The following is a 25,274-nucleotide window of genomic DNA, read 5'->3' on the forward strand; positions in this document are numbered from 1 at the left end:
CTTGGTTAGAGATGGGAAATACTGTTCACTTCTCCTTCTTAGCACTGGGACCCCATCTGGTTAACCCTGAGCAGGCCCTGTGCATGCTTCCACAGTCTCTGTGAATTCATAATGTCCTTCATCCCTGTTGTTTCTAGATGACACTGTTGCTTTGGTGGCTTCCATCCTCACTGGCTCTTAAAATCTGAGCCCCAGTGGGAGGGGTTTGATGAAGATACTCCATTTAGGGCTGAGTGTTTCAAAGTTCCTCACTCTTTTCACATCGGCCAATTATGCATCTCTGTTAGTTCCAATCTACTGCAAGAGGAAGCCTCTCCGATGATTGCTGAGTGAGATGCTGGTCTATGGGTGTAGCAGAATGTCTGTAGGAGTCTTTTTGTTACTGTGTTCCCTTAGCAGGAAAATAGTATTTGGCTTTCTCCCAGGCCCACGGTCTATCTAGTCTTCAGGTTTGGGGCCGCGTGAGCAGTTTCTGGCAGGGGATATAGATAGCAGTGTCCGGCCTTAAATGCAGTCAGGCAGTGGTTGGTTATTCTCACAACATTTGCGCCACTGTGGTACTAGCATATCATGCAGGCAGGTCGCTGTTGTAGATTGCAGGGTTGTAGCTGAGTTGGTGGTTACCTTTATCTTCTGGTAGCGTGGAGAGTAACTTCCAGTACCATGAACACTAGTCAGTAGAGGTGAAGGCTTTAGTTAGGCGCCACCTGGACTTCTCTGTTCAATTATCAGGCCTCTTCTAGAAGTAACATTTACTTTTTTTGAAAATAAAAATTTAAAATTGTTCTGTGTGTGTGTGTGTCTGCGTGCGCACGCGCATGCGTGTGCAAAACAGCATGTGTTTGAAGGTCAGAGGCTAACTTGTGGGAGTTAGTGCCCTCCTTCTACCATATAGGCCCTGGAGCCTGAGCTTCAGGTTGCTAGGCTTGGTGGCAAGCACATTTGCCTACAGAGCTGTTTCTTCCGCCTCAACATTTTCTTTTTTGATTTGTTTTTGAGACATTGTTTCATTAAGTATCTCAAACTGGCCTCGAATGAGGATCCTCCTGTCTCTCCCTCCTTAGGCTAGGGTTACCAGATATATACCAACACATTCATCTGTTAACATTGTTTTGTCTATTTAGCAAATATTTCTTAAATATTTAGTATTTGCCAGATGATAGCATATATGGGAGGAAAAAAATCTTTGTAACATTCTAATGAGGCAGAAAAGTGTTTAAAAAGTAGTGGGAAATGTTGCAAACATACTCAGAGTATGATTAAAGAGAATAGAGATTGACTGGTGTGCTATGGAGTGGTCAGGGGACACATTTCTTAAAGTGGTACATTTCAGCACAGACTGCCTCGCATTTAGTTGCCTGTCCTTGGCATGGGATCTGCCTTGCAGTTAGTTGGCTCTCCTTGGCATGGCATCGTCTCATCTGGCCTTTTCCTCTGAGCTCAAGAACTAGGATTTGCTTCTATTTTCTTGTCTGTTGCCTTTCTTTCCAACACTATTTTAAAGCTTTTGGTGTATTTTTCCATTGCTTTGATTGGTAAACCTTTTTTTCAGGTTTCAAAACATATAAATCTATGTCTAAACAATGATTATTTATTTTGCTTGCCTTTTGGCTTTATTTGAATGGTATTCATGTGGTATGTTGTCTTTTGTGACATGCTTTTCTCCCCCTTATTATATCCTGAAGATTACCCAGTTTTGTAGCTTGTTGCTAAATATATTTTTCTGTTTTATGATAAACCATTGTAGAGGGACATCTACTGTATGACTCAATCATAATTTATCCTTGTGTTGTCAGTAGACATTTGAATTCTTTCCAGGTTGATTAATGTCTTCATCAGTGTTCTTTGCTGTGAAGAGACACCATGACCACAGCAACTCTTATAAAAGAAAACATTTAATTGGGGCTGGCTTACAGTTTCAGAGATTTAGTCCATTATAATCATGGTGGGAAGCATGGCAGCACACAGGCAGACATGGTGCTGGAGAAGGAGCTGAGAGTTCTACATTCAGATCCACAGGCAGCAGGAAGAGAGAGAACCGCTGGGCTTGGCTTGGGCTTCTGAAAACTTCCAAGCCTGCCCTCAGTGACACACTTCCTCCAACAAGGCCACACCTCATAATCCTTTCAAATAGTGCCACTCCCTGGTGACTGAGTATTCAAATCTGTGAGCCTGTGGGAGCCATTCTTATTCAAACTGCCACAGTTAATAATTGAGCTTATCCTGAGCCTTTCCATACTTTTTATTTATTGGTCTGAAACTTTGCCTTTTTTTTTTTTTTGGTATTGTGGGGGAGAATTAATACACGATCATGTATTTAGATCAGTGGTTGTGGTTTTTCTTGTTTATTTTCTTCATTAATCTGATCAAATTTTCATAATTTCTAAAATTTATGATCTGTTAATGGCCATTTCAGCTTCACAAATCTTATGATTTTATTCCTGAATACAAACAAAACATAACCACTAACTTTTTTATTGTTTAAATATGATTTTGATATGGTAGGGAGATAAATCCACATTTTTACTCTTCTGTCTGTATGGATACACATGCTATGAAGAACAGAGGACCACCTTGGATACCAGTCCTTGCTTCCACTTGGTTTAAGACAGGATCTCTTGTTGCTACTGAGTATGACAGGCTAGTTGCCCATGAGCTCCTGCAGAGTCTCTGCCTCTCCTCTCCCATAGAAGCACTAGGAGTGTAGACTGGAGCTCCCATGTCTGGCTTTTATAAGGGCTCTGGAGATCTGAATTCAGGTCTCACATGTGTGTATATAGCAAGTACTTTACCCACTGAGCCATCTCCCTAGTGGGCAATACTTTCTGAGCTTCAAGGCTTGGCTGAAATGTATTTTGTTTCAGAGGTTTTCCCTGATTGCTCCCTTCTTTCAAGAATATTCTGTGTTTACCACTGTCATTCCCAGTTGGATGATCTTGTTATTGAACAGTGTGTACTTGGTAGTAAAGACTGCATTTTTCTTCTAATGTAGCATGATGTCTGGTACATGGAGTTGTTAAATAGGTGTTTATTGAGTGAATACATAAAAGAATTAGTATAAACGGGAGCAGGCTATACTAGATACCTGGTTTTTTCATTTCTTTCCAGCTAAAACTAATCTTGCTTTCAAGGCTCCTTCCCCAGATTGACTAGTTTGATTAATTACAGTTGTGGTAGCCTTTCCTGATTTGTGGAGGACTCAGTCTAAGACCCTCAGTAGATACTTGAAACCATGAACAGTGCCAAACCTATGTATGTTATACAAACATACATACATACATACACACACACACACACACATTTAATGCCTTTTCTATTCTTAGTCTTAGTAAAATAAGAGAGCTTTTGCAGTTTGAGGTCAATTTCATGGCTAGATGATTTGCTCTCACTGTAGGTCTCCTGGGCTACTTCAGCATTTTTTTTTTTTTAATTAAAGAAGGCACTTTATGGTTTCTCTTTGTTGTGTCCACATTACTTCATTACATGTCTTGAGCTTGGGAGACCATTAACAGTTACTTTTGAACACAAGCACTGGAATATCGTTAATGTCCATCTCCAAAAACTGACAGCTACTACTGGATGTGGTGGTGTATGCCTGTAATCCTAGCACTTGAGAGGAGACTCAGGCAGATCTCATGTGAGTTCAAGGTCAGCATGGCCTACACAATGAGTTCCAGGACAGCCAGTGCTGATAGAGAGACCCTGTCTCAAAAGTCCAAATCGTAAGCAAGACAGTTGTGTAGCTTGATCTGCTTAAGGGTCCCCCTGGCAGTAGGATCGGGATCCATCCCTAGTGCATGAGCAGGCTTTTTGGAGTCCACTACCTATGGTGGGACACCTCACACTGACTTGAGGCAGGGGGAGGGGCTTGGTTTCTTCTTCTACTGAGTGTACCAGGCTCTGCTGACTCCCCATGGGAGGCCTTACTTACCTTCTTGTAGGAGGGAATGGGGAGGGAGACTGGAGGGGTGGGAGGAAGAAAGAGAGGGATCTATGATTGGTATGTAAAATGAATTAAAAAAATTTCTTAATAAAATAAAGAAAAAGAAAGAAAGAATGCTAAAAAAAAGTCGATATCAAACCAAACCAAAGCCAAAAGAACAACAAAAACCTGACAGCTATTAAGTGACTAAGATGATAATATGTGTGTGTGTGTATGTGTATGTAAATACACAGTATAGCAATGTATAAATAGTTTATATATCCATATCTCAGGACAAGTAGTTATTACTTTTTATGAAATCTTTATTCATGCTTTAACTGGATGGAGTGGTGTACAATTTAAAAATGTATTAATTAGTATGTATGGACCATGGTTGATGGTGAGTAACTGAAACTTAGGGTAAGTGGGGGGTACTTACATAGCATTCAGTGTGTGTATTACACATATGTGGGTTCTTTTTACTGAACAGTTGAATCAAAATGCTTTGTGTTTTTTGTTTTGTTTTTTCCCCAGATACATCAAATTACAGAATGGCTTGCAGGCACTTTTGATTTCAGATCTAAGTAATATTGAGGGTAAAACAGGAAATACAACAGATGAAGAGGAAGAGGAGGAGGAGGAGGAAGAAGAGGACGACGAGGAAGAAGATGATGATGATGATGATGATGAAGACTCTGGAGCTGAGATAGAGGATGATGAAGAAGAAGGTTTTGATGATGAAGATGAATTTGATGATGATGAACATGATGATGACGATCTTGATAATGAGGAAAACGAACTGGAAGAATTGGAAGAGAGGGGAGAAGCCAGAAAGAAAACCACTGAGAAACAGGTGTGAGTCATGTCTATCTTGTCTTCTCATTTGGGAACTCCTTGGGATAATGATTGAACTTGTGGTTTATCTCTTAGTAGCAAAAAGGAAGTATACAGTTATCTTTTGATTTTTTTTTTTTTAAAGTAAGGGTCTAGTCTATATAAAGGTTATATTTTGAAAACAGTTTGCTCTGGTTATAAAATTAATAAATGCTTACTATAGAGACTAAAGAAAACACAAAACGAAAAACTCATTCATTAGAGGTAAAAAATGGCAATTTTGAGTTTGTATGTATTAATATACATTATATGCTTTAAAAAAATGCCAGGAGGTGAGAATTTGTACAATTCTTAGCTGATGATAAAGGAATAAGAGAGCATACCATCCTTGGAAAGACTTGAGAAAGGAGAACAAGGCTAGTGATGTAACATCTTTACCTGGCCCTAGAGTCCTAAGTTACCCTGTGGGTAATTCCTGCGTAGGTAACTGAATTTGATCTCACCTATGAGAAAGTGTCAACAGTTGGAATTAATAAGTACATCAGGAAAGTTTAAGTGAGAGAGTTGAACTTAGTTTAATGACCAGTGAATCAGTATGTGGGTCTTGATAGAGAATTTTCCTCAACATATCTGTTGAAGAGTGCTTCCATTTTGGAGGAGGGAATTTCTATATGAGAGGGTAGGTAACATTTTGGAGATATTATAGTAGAACTGACCAGCAGATGTTTGTTAGTTTCTTGTTTTGTTTTGAGATAGAGTATGATGTAGACCAGGCTGGCTTTGAACTCTCTGTGTAGATGGAATGACTTTGAACTCCTAATCCTCTAGAGCAGTGGTTCTCAACCTTCCTACTGCTCTAACTCTTTAATACAGTTCCTCATGCCCCAACCATGAAATTATTTCGTTGCTACATCATAACTGTAATTTTGCGATTGTTGTAAATTGTAATGTGAATATTTTTGGAGACTGAGGTTTGCCAGAGGGATTGCTGCTCACAGGTTGAGAACCACTTCTCGAGACTCTACTTCCCGAGGGCTGGGATTACAAGCATGCACCATCACATTCGTGTTAAACAACAGCATGGTGTCATCTTAATATACAGGATTTATAGTTAGATTATTAATTTAGATCTCAAAAGAATCTGTGGGACTGACAAGATAGCTTAGTGGGTAGAGGTGGTTGCTATCCAAGTTTGATGACTTGAATCTGATCTTTGGAACTCACAGGGCAGAGGAGGGATCCAATTTCTGAAAGTTCTCTGACCTCCATATGCTGCACACTTGTATTCAACATATACCATACATACACACATCATTATCATCACCAATCATCATCATCAAGATTCAGTTCCTAGTTTTTTTTTTTTTTTTCGAGACAGGGTTTCTCTGTGTAGCTTTGCGCCTTTCCTGGAACTCACTTGGTAGCCCAGGCTGGCCTCGAACTCACAGAGATCCGCCTGCCTCTGCCTCCCAAGTGCTGGGATTAAAGGCGTGCGCCACCACCGCCCGGCCAGTTCCTAGTTTTTTAAAAAGTGGTTAACCCTCAAAGATTTGAAAGTATAAGTTGTAAGTAGTAATGATTGTTGTTGGTGGTGTTTTGAGACCAACTCTTGTTATTTAACTTAGGTTAGTCTTGAATGCTCTACCTTCTTGCTTCAGTCTCCTGAGTGCTAGAATTTCAGAGTGCTGTGATTATAGACATGCTCTATCATGCCTGTGTCCCCTACCCCCTTTCTTGAGATGGGAATATCTCACTTGGTGGTTCAGGCTGGTCTCAGTCTCTTAGGTTCAAGTGTTACTACTGCCAGTAGCTAGGACTGTAGACATATCCCACTGCTCTTGGCTTCAATAATTCTCTTAAATTAATTCTTTGAGAGTCCCTCCTCTTCTTCCTCCTCCTCCTCTTTTTCTTTTTCTTTAAGTTTTTTGAGCTAGAGTATTACTAAGTAGTCCTTGCTGGCCTCAAACTTGCTAAGTAGACCAGGCTGGCCTCAAACTCAGAGAGCTACCAGCAGAGAGCTAGTGCCTTCAGAGTGCTGGGATTAAAGGCATGCACCATGACTCCCCATCCCCTACCCCTTTTTGTTTCTTTTAAGAAAGGTTGTACCAGTTTTTTCACCAGATTTTTGGGTAGATTGAGTTATGTTTTTAAGTTATGTTTTTGTGTGTGTCACATAGTAGGCTAAGTTGTGTTAGCTTGGAGAACTTGAGAGGTGAAGCTCAAAACACTGAATAAATTTGTATATATACCACTTGTAGACCATTCTAAAGTTTTTATAGGCAAACTGGGAATTAATAGGCTTATTTCTAATCTTAATAGAGTAGTAGTAGAATAGAGAAATTATAGCCAAAATGGAGCTGTAGCCTAGGTCTGTCCCTGGCATCTTGGGTGATCTGACACTGACTGGCTCTCTTTCTCTTGTACCCACTCTCAAGTTCAAGTTTTTGAGCTATATCTTAGCTCCCCAAATAACAATATTACTAATCTTAGATCGTTGCCTCTGAGTTTCTATACCTGTCTTTCTGTTTATAAAACTGCCAGTAACTTCTGTGCTTTGGACTTTTTTCTGATAAGCAATTAGGTTTAAAGAGATCAGATCATTTTGGCTCTGAAGCAGTGGGTATCCTAGTGGGAGAAAAGATTCCATGATTATTACAGTGGGAAATGGTTTCTACTTAGTGGGTACATAGCATCTGGAGGGAAAATGAAAAGGTTAATTTAGGTAAGAGGTGGCTTGAGACTTACATAGGTTCTGAAGTGATTTTAGGATTTAATTTTTATTTGAGAAATGTGAGCTTTATTTAAATCTCATTAATGAAATGGGAAGAAAAACTCTGTTAGCTTTTGGAAAACCTTATCTAATTAGAAGTTACTTTCCTGCAGATTTTTTTTAAAAATTATCCCTGTTTCTATCCTTCAAAAAGAAGTTTTTCTTGGTCTGAAAAGTTAATAAATTAACAAGATTGAAATTTAAGTATGATATATTTGAATTATGATTTGCTCATAATTTTGAGTTTTATAACTCAATTCTCAAGTATAAATTTCTTGGGTAGAAAATTCTCAAGTATGAATTTCTTTTCTAGCAATCGCAGAACCTGTTTTTGCTGTGGTCAAAGCTGACTGATAGACTGTGGTTTAAGTCAACTTATTCAAAAATGTCTTCAACCCTGCTGGTCGAGACAAGAAATCTTTATGGGGTAGTTGGAGCTGAAAGCAGGTTAGGCATCTATTAAACATCACAGAACAGGTTAGACTGTGCTTTGAAGAAGTGGATATTCTTCCATGTTTTAAATGAGCTTATGTGCCTGTCTTCAAAAGTGTACTTGAAGGATGAAGTGAGGCTGTTTGGTTCTTCTAAAAGTACAAGATTGGCTTCTATGCCAGGTGCACGCTGTTTTTGAGAGGATAACCTTGTCAAACAGTGCTTCACCAAATGGATTAGTTCTGAAAATGGATACAAAGTTGGAAAAGTTAATATTTACTTTCCTATTTTCAAATTGACTATTTCTTCCACTTTAAAAAAAGTCTTTTAACTAATGATGATAGTATGTCACAATCATTTTAAACAGAGTCCTGTGTACATCTTGGCCATCTATATTTTTAAAAACTAATTTCCCAAGGAATTTCGCAAATGCTTATTGATAAGAAATGCATGATATATATATATGTGTATTCAATACAAAGTGAAGAACTAAAAAGCCTCTTTAAATCCTATTCTTATAGCTTTTAAATAACAAAAATTTTCTCTTTTAATCATTTACTTACTGTTTTTATTAGATATTTTCCTAAATTGTTATTTTACCCCCTTCCCATTTTAGTAGTAAAATATTCTGAGTAACATACTGAGAAGTTTCACGTTTTGTAACTGAGTTACTGAACGTCAGTTTTAAATTGTTTAGAGCTCTTTATTCTACCTAGATATGTTAGTTCTGCAGATTTCCAAAATCTAGTAGCTCAGGGAACAAAGTTGGTTCAGAGTCTGACTCAGCAACATGAAATGCTGCCCGGGGGGCTGGCCTGGCCTTGTCGCTGTCTCTTTCTGCTTTCTCCCTTAGGTCTGCACCTGTTGAGCATTTGGCAGGATGGCAAGTGGAGGAGCAGCAGGGTGAAACTGACACAGTGCTGGTGAGTTTCACTTTGCTGCTCCTCCCGATTCCCAGGGAAAGAATCCTGGTCCTTTCTGTTGCACAGCTTCTCCGAATGAACCCTTGAGGGACTAGTATTGCTTTAGGATTGACTCAACTATTTGTATGTGTTCTACTTACCCCAGTCTGCAGCGGCTCTGTGTGTTGGAGTTGGGAGCTTTGCTGATCCAGATGACCTGCCTGGGCTGGCACACTTTTTGGAGCACAGTAAGATCTTGTAAAATATCATTCCTGGGTGTGGTTTCCTTTTTCCCTTTAAATTTGTATGAGTTGGTTTCAAAGATTAGTAATTGGTTACCTGAAGTACATTTAAACAGAAAAAGCTAAGAAGAAAATGCTGATTTAGGAATAATCATAGAGAAAGACTTTTCATCTAAGTATACTTAAAGATTTGAATGAAAATGGTATCTTCCTCAATCTGTACTTTATTCCTTGAAGTAGGGTCTCTCAGTAAAACCCAGAGCTTGTCGATACAGCTAGTCTCCTTAGCTAGCTTGCTCTGGGGAGCCTCTATCTCTGCCTTCTGAAGTGAATTGCAGGGGGCTGCCACACCCATCTGGCGTTTTACTAGGTTCTAGGGATTTGAATCCCAGCTCATGTTTGTTCAGCAGGTGCTTTAACCACTGAGCCATCTTCCCAGTCCCAAACCTGTTTTACTGTAGGCATCATTATTTGGCAACGGTACAATGAACAGAGCAAGAGACAGTTGCCGTTCTCTAGGAACTGGCTAGCTCTGGTTGGAATAGTCTGGTTCAGTATTAATAGTACCTGGCGACATCAGAGCATTGAAAATACAAACAATAAAAAGACATGATTAATATATCACAAAAAGAAACCATTTGTTTAGCTATGAGTGTGCCGAAATAAAACTGTGGCTATTACATGGCTACAGATGTTTACACACATACTTGCTTTTCTGCATTAGTCATCTTTTTATATTTTTAGTTTCTATGCTATTTAAAAGTAAACTTCTTACCTGACATCCTTTGCAGTAGTGGTTAATCTGCACATAAGCTTATGTTTAACTTTTAACCTTTTATAAGGAAATTATTCATTTGTTTTAAAAAATGAAATGTTTGAGTTTTCTTGGAATAGAAATAACATATGAACATTGTAGAATGTTGCACAGCATCAGTGTAACAGTGTCAGACACGGCCATTATTAATGTGTTGCTTTTACTTTTTTCTATTTTGCCCATTGCTTTATCTTTTATGCATAGAAAACTTTATCTTTGATAATAAAAATGTTGTCTATTTCTTTGTGTTGTGTGACTTTTTATTCTTTTCATTTAGTGGTGTTCATGGGTAGTTTGAAATACCCAGATGAGAATGGATTTGATGCCTTCCTCAAGAAACATGGAGGTAGTGATAATGCTTCAACTGACTGTGAACGCACAGTCTTCCAGTTTGATGTCCAGAGAAAGTATTTCAAGGAAGCCTTGGATAGGTAACTATTATTTAATAACACTGTACAAATGGAAATATTGGACATGTTCTGTGGTATTTCAAGAGGTTATCTAGTTCTCTAGACCTGTCAGAATATTTGAGGGAAATGGAGCAAACTATTAAATGTTCTTTCTTTCTTTTTTTTCTTCCTTTCTTTTTGAGACAGGGTCTCACTGTATATGCATAGCATTCTTGAAATTCACTGTGTATTACTAGGCTGGCCTTTAAACTCACAGAGATCTACTGCCTTTTGCCTCGTGAGTGCTGGGTTTAGAGGCATATGCCACCACACCTGGCTTGTCATTTTTTGAATTCTCAGGGACCTGCAGCTCACTAGTTTGGCTAGACTGTTTGGCCAGCAAACTCCAGAGATCCTCCTGTCTCTCTTTCCCTAGAGCTGAGAATACAGTTGTGCGGCTTCATGCCAGGCTTTTATGTAGATGCTGGGGATTGAACTCAGGCCTTCAATCTTATGTGACAAGCACTCTATTGACTGTGCCATCTTCCCAGCTCCTCCTCACTATTTTTAAAAATTTATCTTGTATGTGTGTGTATGGATGTCCACACATATTACAAGGGGTGTGTCAGATCCTTAGCAATTAGAGTTATTGGTGTTTGTGAGCCACCTAATGTGGGTTCTGGGATCCAAACTCTGGTCCTTTGATAGAACAGTAAATTCTCTTAAACACTAAGCAACCTCTCCAGCTCCCTCATTTTTTCTATACTAGCAATGAAAAGTCCAAAAGTGAAATTAAGAGCATAGCTTCTTTAATAATGGCATCTAAAAGAATAAAATACTTCAGAATAAACTTAAAGAGAAGTAAAAGACTTGTAACAGTGGAAAGACAAAAAAAAATAAGTGATAAGTAATAAATAAGTAAAGAGTAGATGAGAAGCTATGCCATGAGCCTGAGAAACTAAGTTTTCTCTTTCTTTCTTTCTTTCTTTCTTTCTTTCTTTCTTTCTTTCTTTCTTTCTTTCTTTCTTTCTTTCTTTCTTTCTCTCTCTCTCTCTCTCTCTCTCTCTCTCTCTCTTTCTTTCTCTCTCTCCTTTCTTTCTCTTTCTCTCTCTCTCTCTCTCTCTCTCTCTCTCTCTCTCTCTCTTTCTTTTTAATATGCATTGGTGTTTTGCCTGTGTGTATGTCTGTATGAAGGTGTCAGATCCACTGGAACTTGAGTTACGGGTAGTTGTGAGCTGCCATGTGGGTGCTGGGAATTGAACCCAGGTCCTCTGGAAGAGTAGCCAGTGCTCCCAACTCCTGAGCCATCTCTCAGGCTGGAGAGATGTCTCAGGCTGGAGTATTGTTAAGAATGTGAGCATAGAAGACTTCTTATTGTTAAGAATGACAATAATTTCCAAACTGATTTATGGATTCATCCCAATCACTTCAAAATTTTAGCTGCCCCTTTAGAGAAACCGGTGAGCTAATCTTACAATTCATATGGGAAAAGTAAAAAAGCAAAAGTAGCCCAAGTTATATTTAAGAACAAGTTGGACTCTCATTTCCCCAATTCTTAGAGCTGCAGAAATCCCAGTCATGTGGTTTTGGCATAAGAATAGACACTGCTCAGTGGACTAGAACTGGGACTCTAGAAATAACCCTTCACACTTGCTGTCTGTAGTAGAGTGCCAGGACAACTTAGCAGGAGAAAAAAGATCTGTAGCAACTGAGTGTCCACATGCAAAGAATGAACCAAAGTTCTTAATTCGACTATTTACAAAATTTAATTCCAATTGGGCCACAGACTTAAATGTGAGAACAAAGATTATGAAACTTTGAAGAAAATGTCAACCTTTGTGACCTTATTATATTTGGTGATAGTTAGGACATGAGGTGTTGGCAAAGAGACAAACAGAATAATAAATGATAGAAATAGTTAACATATATGTGGACACTTAGATAAAGAAACTATGTGAAAGTGGTAAATGGGCTTTTAAATGAAATGATGCCAAGAAAATTGAGTTTCCTTGAATATAGGAATAAAATGGACTCCTTAAAAACACACATAAATGTTCTGGATAGATGTAGACTAAAAGGAGAACAAAACAGCTAATTTTTAAGGCCACAATTTAGGTAAGCTTTGTCATGTAATATTAAAAACAAATAAACTAAAGAACATAAAGGAAATGGTATATTCCATGAAAAGAAACTGGAGAGGTGAGGACCCTGGCTCAGTGATAACAAGGCTGAGGTTTGATCCCGACACCATTCTCTGTTGTTAAAAAACAAAACAAAACAAATAAATCAAAGCAAATAAAAAGTATGGGAGTGTATTTTTGCAGTGAATAGCAAATTTTGAATAAAAACTGATTTTTAACTTATTAGCTTTTTGTATATAAGTATTCAGTGTGGTTTAAATTGATATATGAAACATAAATATTGTTAGATATATTGTTAGAATTAAAAATACAATCTAATAAAAAGATTTGAATAAATATTTAAAAAATAAATTCCTGATATAACTATATAAAATGGCATTTGGCCTTATTAGGAATCAGGGAAATGTAAATCAAAATTTGTGAGATTTAACTATCTCAAAAGTTAGAGAACAATTTAGACTCTGATACTCTCAAAGGAAAGTCAGGCTGTAGAGATGTGGTGGGATCAGAACCACTGGGCAAGGACATATTGGTACTGTATGTTATTATTGGTAACGTGTGTGTTCTGTTCCTTTTGAGGTCCTGGGTACCTAGAGAAGCTGCATCTGACCCAATACACAGTATCAAAAACTAACTTATGGTAGCACTGTTTGTGGCACTCCAGCTCTAAAGCCCAGATATCTGAACAGCAGTGGAACAGATGTATAAATTCATTCTAGTGAATGTTGTAACAATAGTGAAAATAAACTACAGTCACATTTACCCATGTGGATGGACAGACTGTCATATAGCATTGAATTGAACAACACACCAACAATTACATACATATATTTACCACTATATAAAGTTCAGGAACAAAATCATTTGCTTAAAACATGCACTCTCAATGGAAGTGATGGTATTTGTTCCCTTTGGTGACAAAAAAAAAAAAAAGAGTAGTTCTTGAGAAGTTAAGTTAACCAATTAGTCCTGAGCATGCCTTTAACCCCAGCACTCTGGAGACAGAGGCAGGCAGATCTCTGTGAGTTCTAGCCTGGTCTACAGAGTGAGTTCTAGGACAGCCAGGACTACACAGAGAAACCCTGTCTCGAAAAACCAAAAAAAAAAGATGTTTGTTCATTTTTGGTTCTCCTACATTTAATCCCACATGCTAAAAGTTTACACTTTATTTTTAATTTTCCTCTGTGTTTAATTTTCATGTGTGTCAAGTGATCACCATTTAATACAAGGGTGGAGTCATGGGAGGTACACATGAGCAGGATTAGTGCTGTGAAACTGATTTGATCCCAGACTCGGTGCCCATTGGTTGTTATTGGTTGCCTTGTGTGTTGCTTGAAATATTTTGCATATGACTTTGTTCTTTTAGAACTAAGTAAAAATATTTCCTGTTTTTATTCAAGTTATACTAAGTATTAGGAAGAATGTGAATGTCCTAATGAATATGTAGAAGCCTGAGCAAAGTTACATTGCAAAAAACTCAGGAAGTTAGTCTTTCAATTGTTTAATCTTTAATGGAAAAATAACAGTTTTGGGAAGGGTACAGTGGCACACATCTGTGTAATCTCAACTACTCAAAAGGCTGAGGCAGAAGGGTCACTTGAATTCAGGAATTCAAGGCCAGATCAGGCAACATAGTGAGATCCTTGACTTAAAAACAAAACAACAAAAATAGAGCCAGGTGTGATGACTTATACCTGTAATCCTAGCACTTGGTAAGCTGAGGCAGGAGGATTGCCACAGTACAAAGCCAGGCTGGACTGTGGTGTGAGACTCTGTCTCAATAAGCAAGTAGTTTTAAATGCTTAGATAAAACCAATGTCAATTATATTATTATACATTTATATGAATGGCATTTACATGTGTAATTTGGTGTATAACAGTTCATCTAAGTAAATATATTAAGAAAACCAGGGCCATTGAGATGGCTCAGTGGGTAAAAGTGTCTGCTACTCAAGCCTGATGACCTGAGTTCAATCCTTAGATCCAATATAAAAAAAAAAACAAGATGTGTTTGTAAGCAGCTGTAATCCTAGCACTCCTAAGGAGAAACGGGAGGCAGCCACCTATTAGGGTCAACTAGCCTGGAGTGTGCAGTACCTCAGAAACATCCAGAGAGACCTACCTTGACAGGGTAGGATCCTGAAAGTTGTCCTCTGACTTCCACATGTGCACCTGCATATTTATTCATACTCTTCTCTCTCTGTCTCTATCTGTCTGTCTCTGTCTCTGTCTCTGTCTCTGTCTCTCTCTCTCTCTCTCTCTCTCTCTCTCTCTCTCACACACACACACACACAAAAAAAAAAAAAAAGAAAAAGAAAAAATACCAGTAGAATTCTGTGGTGAAGTTAAATATCAATAGCCTTTAAAATTCTGATTTTAAGGTCTATAGCATTCACTCAGTGGTTAAGAACACTTGTTACTCTTGCAGAAGACCTGGGTTGGATTCCCAGCACCCACACAGTGGCTTACAACCATTTGTAACTCTAGTTCCAAGGGATCCAACTCTCTCTTCTGACCTCCATGGGCACCAGACAAACACATGGTGCACAAACATGCCATGTAGACAATATGTATATATTACATGTATACATACAATAAAATCGAAATAAAACTAAAATTCTAATTTTTATTTTGTAACTTAAAATATCATTTATAACACTATTAAATCAATAGAGTGAGTTTTGTTTAGTTTAATATAGAAAAGTATGGATTTGATATAAAGATTGTATATTAGAGAGAGCTGGGGGTGTTGGATGTCTGTAATTTCAGTTACTTGGAGGCTGAGGCAGGAGACTCATGAGTTAGAGGCCAGCCTGGGTAACAGCAATATTTCATCTTAAGATGGAGATGTACCTCAGTGGCAGAGTGCTTTCCTAGAATGTTGAAGGCTGTGAGATTGATCCTTAACACTACAAAGAAAGGGCAGGACATGGGATAGGAAACTTCTGAAAAGGCTTTAATCTGTGTATTTATGTCCTAAGTACTTTTCTGAATGAGTGCTTTATTTCACAAAGAAACAAAGTGGTTTTTGGACTTTAAAATATAGAAACTTAGATTATTATTATTTTGATCTTGTAGGTTTTGAGGTAATTTTCCAGTTAAATAAAAATAGTTAATTAAAATGGATGTTGTTTGATGAAACTGAACAATCCTAGAAACCCCTGTTCTACTTTGCAGATGGGCCCAGTTTTTCATCCATCCACTAATGATCAGAGATGCAATTGACCGGGAAGTTGAAGCTGTTGACAGCGGTAAGGAAGCTTTTTATGTTTTGTAACAATTTGTTTCTTTTATTCAAACTGGCTGTTAGCATTTTTCATTTTTTCAAAACTAAGTCATTTTATCTGTATATTTCAAAGGGCAGCATTGAAATAGATGGATCATATTTAATCATGAGGTTGGTGAATATCTCATTCAGGATTTAGTTGCCCTGAACCACAAGGATGCTGGGTTCCTAAAGCTGATGTTAGATCTTACAGCTTCAAAAGTTCAGTTACTCTTTGTGTGTGAAGAGGCACTTCCTCTGAGGCTCCATTTTAAGTGTACATATTTACAGTTTGCCCTTTGTTACCTGTCAACTATGTGTGTATTCTTTGCAGCTTGAACTTTGTTATAAAAATAGCTGTGATATGTTTATGGTTGAAGAAATTAAATCCCTATTAGGAAGTGCACTTCATTTTACTTTCTCTTAACTTTGGGGATTTTTTTATAATGCTGAAAATCAAATAGGAGAGTTTTTTTTTTTTTTTTTTTTTTTCAAGACAGGGTTTCTCTCAGATAGGAGACTTTTAATGGGATTTATTTGTTACAAAAGAAGATTGTAGGGGAAATTCATCTTAAACATTAGCTATTTTAAGCTAGTTATGATGGTATATTCTTATAATTCCTGTGCTGGAGAAGCTGATGCAGAAGGATAGACTTGAATTCCAGGGCAGGCTGGGCTACAATATGAAACCATGTTTCAAAAAAAGAAAAAAAAAACCTTAGCCATTTTAATGATAATTCTTAATTTCACTTAAGCAGATATACTTGCTTTCATAATGCATCCTAGTGGTTGGGGTAAGGGCTACATGCCATTTTTTCTCAAAGGGAGAATCTGTTCCTCATTCCTAGGCTATATGACCCCATTTCCACCTTAGAGACAGCAGTGTTGACTCTTTTCCTCTCTGATCTCTGCTCTGACAGTCTTTTTCTGCTGTTCCCGTCCCTCACTCTGAAGACCCTCATTGTTATAACCAATCTGTTCAAGTAACCCAGAGTAACCTCTCCTTTTCAGAGTTCCTGCCTTTATCATATCTGCAAAGTCCCTGTTACCGTGAAGCTAATCTAGTCACACATGTCAAAGATGAGGGAATGGATTTCTCCAGCACCCCTCCTTGTATTTCTGTGTACATGTGCATATGCACACCTCAGCCAAGATGTACACTTCCTTTAAAATGTTACAGCCACATCTTCATATTTTACAGAGACTTTAAAGAAAAATATTTGTGTTCACAGAGTGAATGTATTTTTAGTGTCGCACCTGTATAATTTATAACTAAAGTATATTTCTGAATGCTGACTTATGCTAATGTTTCTTTTTTTTTTTTCTAGTTTCTTACTGACTGTAACAGTTGTGCCTCTTAAGTTTTCCTGGCTTTACTCTTAGTTATCATCAGTCAGTTCTACACATTGGCATAAAGAATGTATTGCTTAAATGCAAACCTGATAGTGTCTTATCCCCCAGTCCCTGTCAAATTTCTGTCGTGCTTTACTCCATGATAATTAATAACTAGCATCTATTGAGTACTTCTTTGCATTATTGTCCTTGTTGAAACTAGGCTTAGAGGGTTTGATAACATAGAGTCCCAGAGTCAGTGGTTTCCCCAGATATCTATAGTCATTTATGACTGTATGGTCAAGTTCTATACTCATGTGGTCTTTTGTCTTTCTTTTAATTCTCAAGTATGTTCAATCATATTGACCTCTTTATCAGAGATGCCATATTCTCCTTCCTCCCTTAGAATGTCTTATACATCCCCATTTATCCTTCTCTTCTTTTTTTTTTTTTTTGGTTTTTCGAGACAGGGTTTCTCTGCGTAGCTTTGCGCCTTTCCTGGAGCTCACTTGGTAGCCCAGGCTGGCCTCGAACTCACAGAGATCCACCTGGCTCTGCCTCCCAAGTGCTGGGATTAAAGGCGTGCGCCACCACCACCCGGCTATCCTTCTCTTCTTTTCCTTAGAAGATTCTCATTTGTCCTTCAAGCTCAGCTTGAGTCACTTCCTGCCCCCCCACTGGAGAATTTTTTTTTGTGTTTTTCTTTTTTTTTTTAATTTTATAATTTAATTTAATTTTACATATCAGCCACGGATTCCCTTTTTCTCTCCCCCCCCATGCCTCCCCTTCCCCCTAGCTCACCCCACATTCCCATCTCCTCTAGGGCAAAGACTCCCCTGGGGATTGAGTTCAACCTGGTAGATTCAGTCTAGGCAGGTCCAGTCCCCTCCTCCCAGGCTGAGCCAAGTGTCCCTGTATAAGACCCAGGTTCCAAACAGCCAGCTCATGCACTGAGGACAGGTCCTGGTTCCAGTGCCTGGATGCCTCCCAAACAGATTAAGCTAATCAACTGTCTCACTTATCTAGAGGGCCTGATCCAGTTGTGGGCTCCTCAGCTATTGGTTCATAGTTCATGTGTTTCCATTTGTTTGGCTATTTGTCCCTGTGCTTTTTCCAATCTTGGACTCAGTAATTCTCGCTCATACAAACCCTCCTCTTTCTTGCCAATTGGAGTCACTTCTTAAGAAGTCTTTCTTTGCAGTACCCATCACTACCTAGCGCAAATGTATTTGTTGTTTATTGCTTATCTCCCTGTGAGAATATAAACTCTGTATAGGGCTTTATTCACATTTCTGCTTCCAGCTATTTTTTGTGGCTGATGAACAGCAGGTGTTCTGTAAATATTTTCTGAAAGACTATCTTATGTAATCTCATGTAAGAGTCATATGCTCTTGGTCCTGTTAGGTCCCTCTATGGAATCAGGACAGTTAAATAACTTGTTCAGAGTTGTCTGAGTTCATCGATAAAGCTGGATTGTGGTTGTCCTTGTCTGTCTGGGTTACCTTACTAGAACACCGTGGCCTCAGGGCTTGCAGACAGCAGTGCCTTACCTAAGGAGTCTGGTGTGAAGGCACCAGCAGATTTGGTGTCGGCAGGGGCCTGCTTCTTGATTTGTAGATTGCCATCTTTGTCTTATGTCCTCATGTAACAGAAGGGTGGGGGAGTGCTCTGGGATTGCTTTGTTGTTTTGGTTCGGAGCCTTCAGTGGCTGAGCCATCTCTCCAGTGCTCGGGCCACTTTTATAAGCACACTCATTTTAATAATGAGGGAAGCTGTCATATTGGAGATTAGGTCTTAACACAGGAATTTTAGAGTGATAAAAACATTGAAACTATAGCATTAGCAAAGATACTTCTGACTTTAAAGTAATTGTTCTGAACCATCATACTTTATTATCAGCATAGTTGCTTTGATGATATTTAAACAAAATATATGACTAAGGTCTCAGATCTGAAGACTGATAGAACATTTTATTAGTGCTTTCCTCAGGGTATTCTTGGATGTAACAATTGATCTAGAACTGAAAAATTTAGATCATTAACTACATTGCCTCATTTGAAAATAAGAGAAAAACTCTAGAAAGGTGATCAATTTACTCAGAATGATAGATTAAATGATAGAACCAAGTTTAGGTCGTTGAGTTACCAAGTTCAGTTTTATAACGTATTTTTAAAGTCAATTTTATTACTACCTTGCTTTCAGTTCTGTAAGCTTGAATTTCCAGACAATCAAGAAAATAATGAACCGGGTGGTGAAGGCGGCACACGCCTTTAATCCCAGCACTAGGGAGGCAGAGTTCAGCGGATCTCTTTGAGTTAGAGGCCAGCCTGGTCTACAGAGTGAGATCCAGGACAGGCACCAAAACAACACAGCGAAACCCTGTCTCGAAAAAACCAAAAAGAAAATAATGAAATTTCATTTTATTGTAAATGTTTCTTTAAAACTGACAGAATATCAGCTTGCCAGACCTTCTGATGCAAACAGGAAAGAAATGTTGTTTGGAAGCCTCGCTAGACCTGGACATCCTATGGGGAAATTTTTTTGGGGTAAGATACTATAATTTATCTTATTTCTAGGTATGGAAAACTGAGAATAAGACAAACCGATAAAGAGTGTTAGAAATGTTGTTAGAGTGCTTACCTAGAAAGCAGATCCCTAGATCTGCATGTAATTGGGTGTGGTGGGTTCATTCTTGTTATTCCTCAGGGAGGTAAAGGCAGGAGGATCAGAAGTTCAGTGTCATCTCCAACCTACAGGCCAGCTTGGGATATATGAGACTCTGTCATAAAGAAGCAAGTACAACAACAAAATGAAACAAAACCAAACAAAACCCATCCACCTAAACTCCCCAGAACAAAAGAAAAATTAATAAGCTGGTATAGCTAAGTGTCTGTACCTTCCAAGTGGTCCGCTAGAAAACTTCAAATAGCAAGGTGTGAGCATGTTTGTGCTTGCTTCTTTAACACTGGGTATTGGCAGAGTAGAACTGGACATTCTGTGAGTGCTGTCTAGGTGCCAAATGCTGTGCTGGCTATGTATGCATAATCACAGTTAAGAGATAGGGACCACTGTAATCTCCATTTAAAGGAAACATTCTCAGGAAGTTGTGTAATTTACTTAGTCACATAGGTAGTAAATATTTGATGGGGGTTTGAGTATCTGTTTATCTGATTGTAAAGCCTGTACCCCAACCTGATGTTTCCATTTATCAACAGACACTCAGGAATGGTTTCTCTAATAGTTTTTGAGCTGTGACCTAATTTTGTTTAACTGGTAAGCTGTTGAACTGGTATCTGTTTTTCATAATGACCTTCTGTTGTTGGTAGAAATCAGTTGAAACCTATTAATCCTGTCATAGCTGGAGACGGGGATGAGTTGATCTAATCAAAGGCTATGTTATTATACATTCCTATATCTATTGGGTAATGTTGGCATCCTGACTTTTTATATTTTACTTTTAAGAATTAGGTAGAATATTAGTAAAATAATTTAGAGGGGAAAACCTAAATCAATACTAGAGTATAAAGCAAGGAAATTTAGGCAATTACTATCTTTTGTGGAGGTTTTTCCAACCATTGATTAATTCCTTATATATCTATTTCAGAACTGTTTCTTGGCTTATGTTATTATTACATGCCAGCTCAGAATTCTTGAGTTTCTTGGATAATTTCCTAAGTCTTTTAAGCTTATAAAACATTCATTGTTTGTGTAGAAGACCTGTAACAAAGTACATTTAGTTACTTCTATAATTTTTAATTTTTTTATGTCTTTCTACAGGAAATGCTGAGACACTTAAGCATGAACCAAAGAAAAATAACATTGATACACATGCCAGACTGAGGGAATTCTGGATGCGTTACTACTCTGCTCATTACATGACCTTAGTTGTTCAGTCCAAAGGTAGGATTATCTGTTAACATCCTTAAAGTTACATCCTCTGAATTAGCAAGGCTTGAATCAAAGCTTATTTTTGAAGGTTTGCAGCATTTTGGAAAAATTGGCAGATGAAACACACAGCCTAGAAATGTCAAAAAAAAATTAAGAAAAAAAAGTCATGAATGCATAAAATACACATAGATAAAAGTTATTTTATTATTTACTATCATATACACAAATCTATAAAAAGGTAAAATTGATCTAAACTTGGATAAATACACTGCATTATTTACAGCAGGGAGAAATGTAAACAGATGTGAAGATGCTGTATTGAAGCATAACTACATCAATTAGTGGTAGTAAGTCACTACTAGAATAGTTTATTTACCTCCATTGTTGTGGTGGTGACCAGTGTTGTGACGTCAGCACAAAGCACTGCTGATCATGTCCAAATGGACAGTTATCTTCTCTAGTAAACTGTATTGTAGTTTTTTTGTTTTTGTTATTTTTTTTAAAAGGTCTCATTGTGCTTACATACTTTTCACCATTTATAATATATATATATTTTTATAATATATATATATTTAAAATATATGTTAATAGGTTGTTTATGTTATTGATAAGGCTTCTGTTAAGAGCTTGCTGTTAGTAGTCAATTTTTGGAATAGTCAGAAGTTTTATATCAGGGCTTAGAAAAACGTTTCAGTAGGCAAATTGTTTGTCATTGTAAACACGAGGCCCTGAGTTCCAATGTAAAAAAGCCAATACCAGTGTGTTGCCTGCAAATGTGCTGGAGAGGCAGAGAAGGGCAGATCTGGAGCTTGCTGCTGCCCAGCCAGTCTAGTTCCAGGTTCAATGAGAGACCCTGTCTCAAAACTGAGATGGAGAACAACTGAGAATGACACCTGACAGTGACCTCTGGTTTCCATGCATATACACAGTACCTGTGTATGAACATATGCACAAACACAGAGCATGCACACACATTCCCACAGAGATAAGGTTACATGTGGTAGCCTATTGTTTTTTAACTGCCCCAGGGGTCAGCATTTCTACATTGTTCAAGGGTCAGCTGTATTACTTTCATAGGATGTTTCTCTGAATCAATATGACATATTAGTTGCTCCATTGTTTGACATTAATGAAAACTGGTGCTCGGTAGATGACTCAGCAGAGAGAGCTTGCTGTGCTTGCCGTGGGCCAGACTTTGGTTCTCAGCATCCATGATGGGTGCCTAACAACCACCTAGAACTATAGCTCCAGGAGATCTCACACCCTCTTCTGGCCTCCATCAGTAGCCACACACTAGTGCACCTAACACACTCCACTATACATAAATAAATTTTTTTTTAAATTGAAGGAAAGTAAATTTTGAATATGTTACAAAGTAATGGCAAAGTTCACAGAAATATAAGATCTCATACAAATTCTTTCTCGTAGAAATAGGTTCATTTATAGGCTAGTGTCAAGTGTCTGTGTGTATACAGATGTACTCATAGGTCATTCAGGGTTTTGAGACAGGGTCTCATGTAGCCTTGACCTCCTGGGATTTCAGGTGTGTGCCACCATGAAATGGTTGTTGTTTTGGCTTGGCTGTTGTGTTCTCTTTTCAGATGACTCTATTTGCAGCTTTATATTTAAGTTTATAATCAACATGGATTAAATATAAAACCACAAATAGAGTTCATGTAAGTGTCTCATTTAAGAAATTCTGGTAGCTTTCTTTTGTTTTCTTGAAGTTTTAACTTCTCAAAATCATTTGCTAAACCATTCCTTTTGACATTACTTATAGTTTGCACATTCTTTTGAAGAACTTGATCCTCACTTGAATGATTTTCCTTCTTACAAGATTTTCCCGGGTTGGGGATTTAGCTAAGTGGTAGAGGCCCTGAGTTTGATCCTCAGCTCCAACCCCCCTCCCTCAAGATTTTCCCAAACCTTTTCAAAATTGAGATCAAAGTTGATTACATATGAAACATTCTTTTCATTTTTCAAAATTAATCCACAAATGTGATTTTAAATTGATTTTTTACATTATTATAACATACATTGGTATTTTTAGTGTAGATGTTAATTTATAAATTCTTGCAAATTATTTCATGTATATGAAATTTTATTTACCCAGGTGTTTTGTTTCTTTGTATCCTTTTCCTGTTTGATATGCTGATTAATATAGATTTTTTGTTTTTGAGACAGGGTTTCTCTATATAGCCCTGGTTGTCTTGGAACTTGCTGTATAGACTGGGTTGGCTTCAAATTCAGAGATCCACTTGCCTTAGTTCCCAAGTCTTACTGTAAAGTTTTTAAATAAACAATAGAATTTTGATGAAAATCACATATAATCTAGATTACATTGATTTTGAGGCTTTCTCATTATACTATCTAAAAGTCAAATTTCTGGGTCTGAGGAGATAGATGGCTCCTTTAGTAAAGAGTTTGTTTCACAGGATTGAAGGTCGAAGTTCAGATGCCCCGCACCTGTGTAAAAGGCAAACACAATGTCATGCACTTGTAATCTCAGCACTAGGGAGGCAGAGACGGGCCAGTCTAGCTGGATTCGTAAGCTCCAGGTTCAGGGAGGCCATGTTGGAAATGTTAAGGTGGAAGGGCTAGTGAGGTGGCTCAGCAGTGGGTTAAGAGACCAAGTGTGAGTTCATTTCACAAAATCCACAAGGTGGACCTTCCCACACCCAAAATAAATGTAATTAAAAGTAGTTGTCTGAAGGCAAGCAGGAGTAACTTTAAAAACAGTTAGAGAACAATTGAGGAAGACACCCAATGTCAACCTCCAGCCTCCACTTGTACACACATGCACGTGCGCGCACACATACACACACACACACACAGAGTCAAATATTTATTTAGAGCCAGCAAAATGGTTCAGCAGATTAAGGTATTTCCTGCCAAGCTTGATTACCTGAGTTCAATCCTTGAGACCAACATGGTGGAAGGAAAGAATGAATTCCTTCCTGCAAGCTGTCCTCTGACTTCTCATGCACAGGGGTGCACATGAATACACACACACACACACACACATTTAACAAAAATCAAATATCTGTGTAAGTAAAGTAGTTTAGTTAAATTCAATACTTGATTAGTCTAATTTGTATATATCTTTTTTTTGGTAACTTTTGTTTCTTTTCTTTGAAGTACTGGGAATTAAGCTCAGGATCTCTCTCATGATAATCACATGGTCTGCCACTGAGCAAAACCTTGGGCTCATTTATTGAGAATTTTTGAAACTTACGTGTCTGGTTGGAATTAACACAAACTGTCCAGTGATGGGTTCTTTTTCATCTTGTGTTTTAATAGAAAAAAATTTTTTTAAATATCTTTTTTTTTTTTTTTTTTTTTTTTTTTAAGATTTATTTGTTTATTTTACAGTGTAATGTCTGCATGTATCCTTGCAGGCCAGAAGAGGGTACCAGATCTCCTTACAGATGGTTGTGAGCCACCATGTGGTTGCTGGGAATTGAACTCAGGACCTCTGGGAGAACATCCAATGCTCTTAACCATTGAGCCATCTCTCCAGCCCCCTTAGTAGAAATTTTAAGACTTCTTATGCAGTTTAGGAAAGGAACCAAAAGTTAGAAATCATGCATTATATTTGTTCCGTTTCTCATTGCTCTGACAAAGTACTGACAGAAGCGACTTGGGGGAAGATTTTTTGGCCTGTGGTGAGGGTAGAATTCACTGTAATAGAGTGTGCCTGGTCCTCTACATCCTCTGCAGACCAGAGACACAGGCAAAGGCTGGTGCTCAGCTGCCTTCCTCCTTTCCCCCTTTGTTATTCAGTGTGGACCACTAGTTATGGGATGAGGCCACCCACAGGCAGGTTGGTCTTCCTAATAGACCTTACCTACACGCCCAGAGGTGTGTTTCCTATGATCCTAAATCCACCCAAGTTGACAATGAAGATTAACGTGATGTACATACCTGAATCCCAAGAATAATTGTGGGGAACGCCTCAGCAAATACAGCACAGTATCAGCGGTATGTGCAGGCGGAGCCTGGAGGCATAGTAGGATGCTAAAGAGAGAAGGGTTAGTCTGGGGAGAAAAGAACCTTCCTGAAAGACATATTTTGGAGTGGGTGCAAGAAGATAGTTGGTGTATTCATGTCTCTTGCCTCTTCATGCTCACCTAGTGGTAAACAAAAGGTTTTTTGTGTTTTTAAACTTAGAGCCTAACAAAACTGTGGGTGTCAAGAATTTTCTTGTCTGTTGATATCCTTCCAGTTACTCATGACTGGTTAACACAAGTCGGTGTTAGCCTAATTCAGATGTGCATAAAAACAGCCACCAGTGTGTCTACAGTTGTCTGCATTGACTAATGATATTGTGTGTCCATTCTCCT

General features: G+C 38.1%; 1 protein-coding gene across 1 annotated transcript in view; it reads left to right on the forward strand.

Moving 5' to 3' along the window:
• The window catches only part of Nrdc (nardilysin convertase), a 73,720-nt gene that overhangs the window by 14,377 nt on the left and 34,069 nt on the right, over positions 1-25,274 (forward strand). Inside the window, exons 2-9 of the mRNA XM_028888793.2 lie at positions 4,457-4,775; positions 7,840-7,973; positions 8,812-8,881; positions 9,027-9,108; positions 10,194-10,347; positions 15,624-15,697; positions 19,494-19,589; positions 20,821-20,943. Of these exons, the coding sequence (XP_028744626.1) occupies positions 4,457-4,775; positions 7,840-7,973; positions 8,812-8,881; positions 9,027-9,108; positions 10,194-10,347; positions 15,624-15,697; positions 19,494-19,589; positions 20,821-20,943 (1,052 nt within the window). The remainder of the gene's footprint in view (positions 1-4,456; positions 4,776-7,839; positions 7,974-8,811; positions 8,882-9,026; positions 9,109-10,193; positions 10,348-15,623; positions 15,698-19,493; positions 19,590-20,820; positions 20,944-25,274) is intronic.

Source organism: Peromyscus leucopus, chromosome 2 (genome assembly GCF_004664715.2).
Source record: "Peromyscus leucopus breed LL Stock chromosome 2, UCI_PerLeu_2.1, whole genome shotgun sequence".
NCBI lineage: Eukaryota > Metazoa > Chordata > Mammalia > Rodentia > Cricetidae > Peromyscus > Peromyscus leucopus.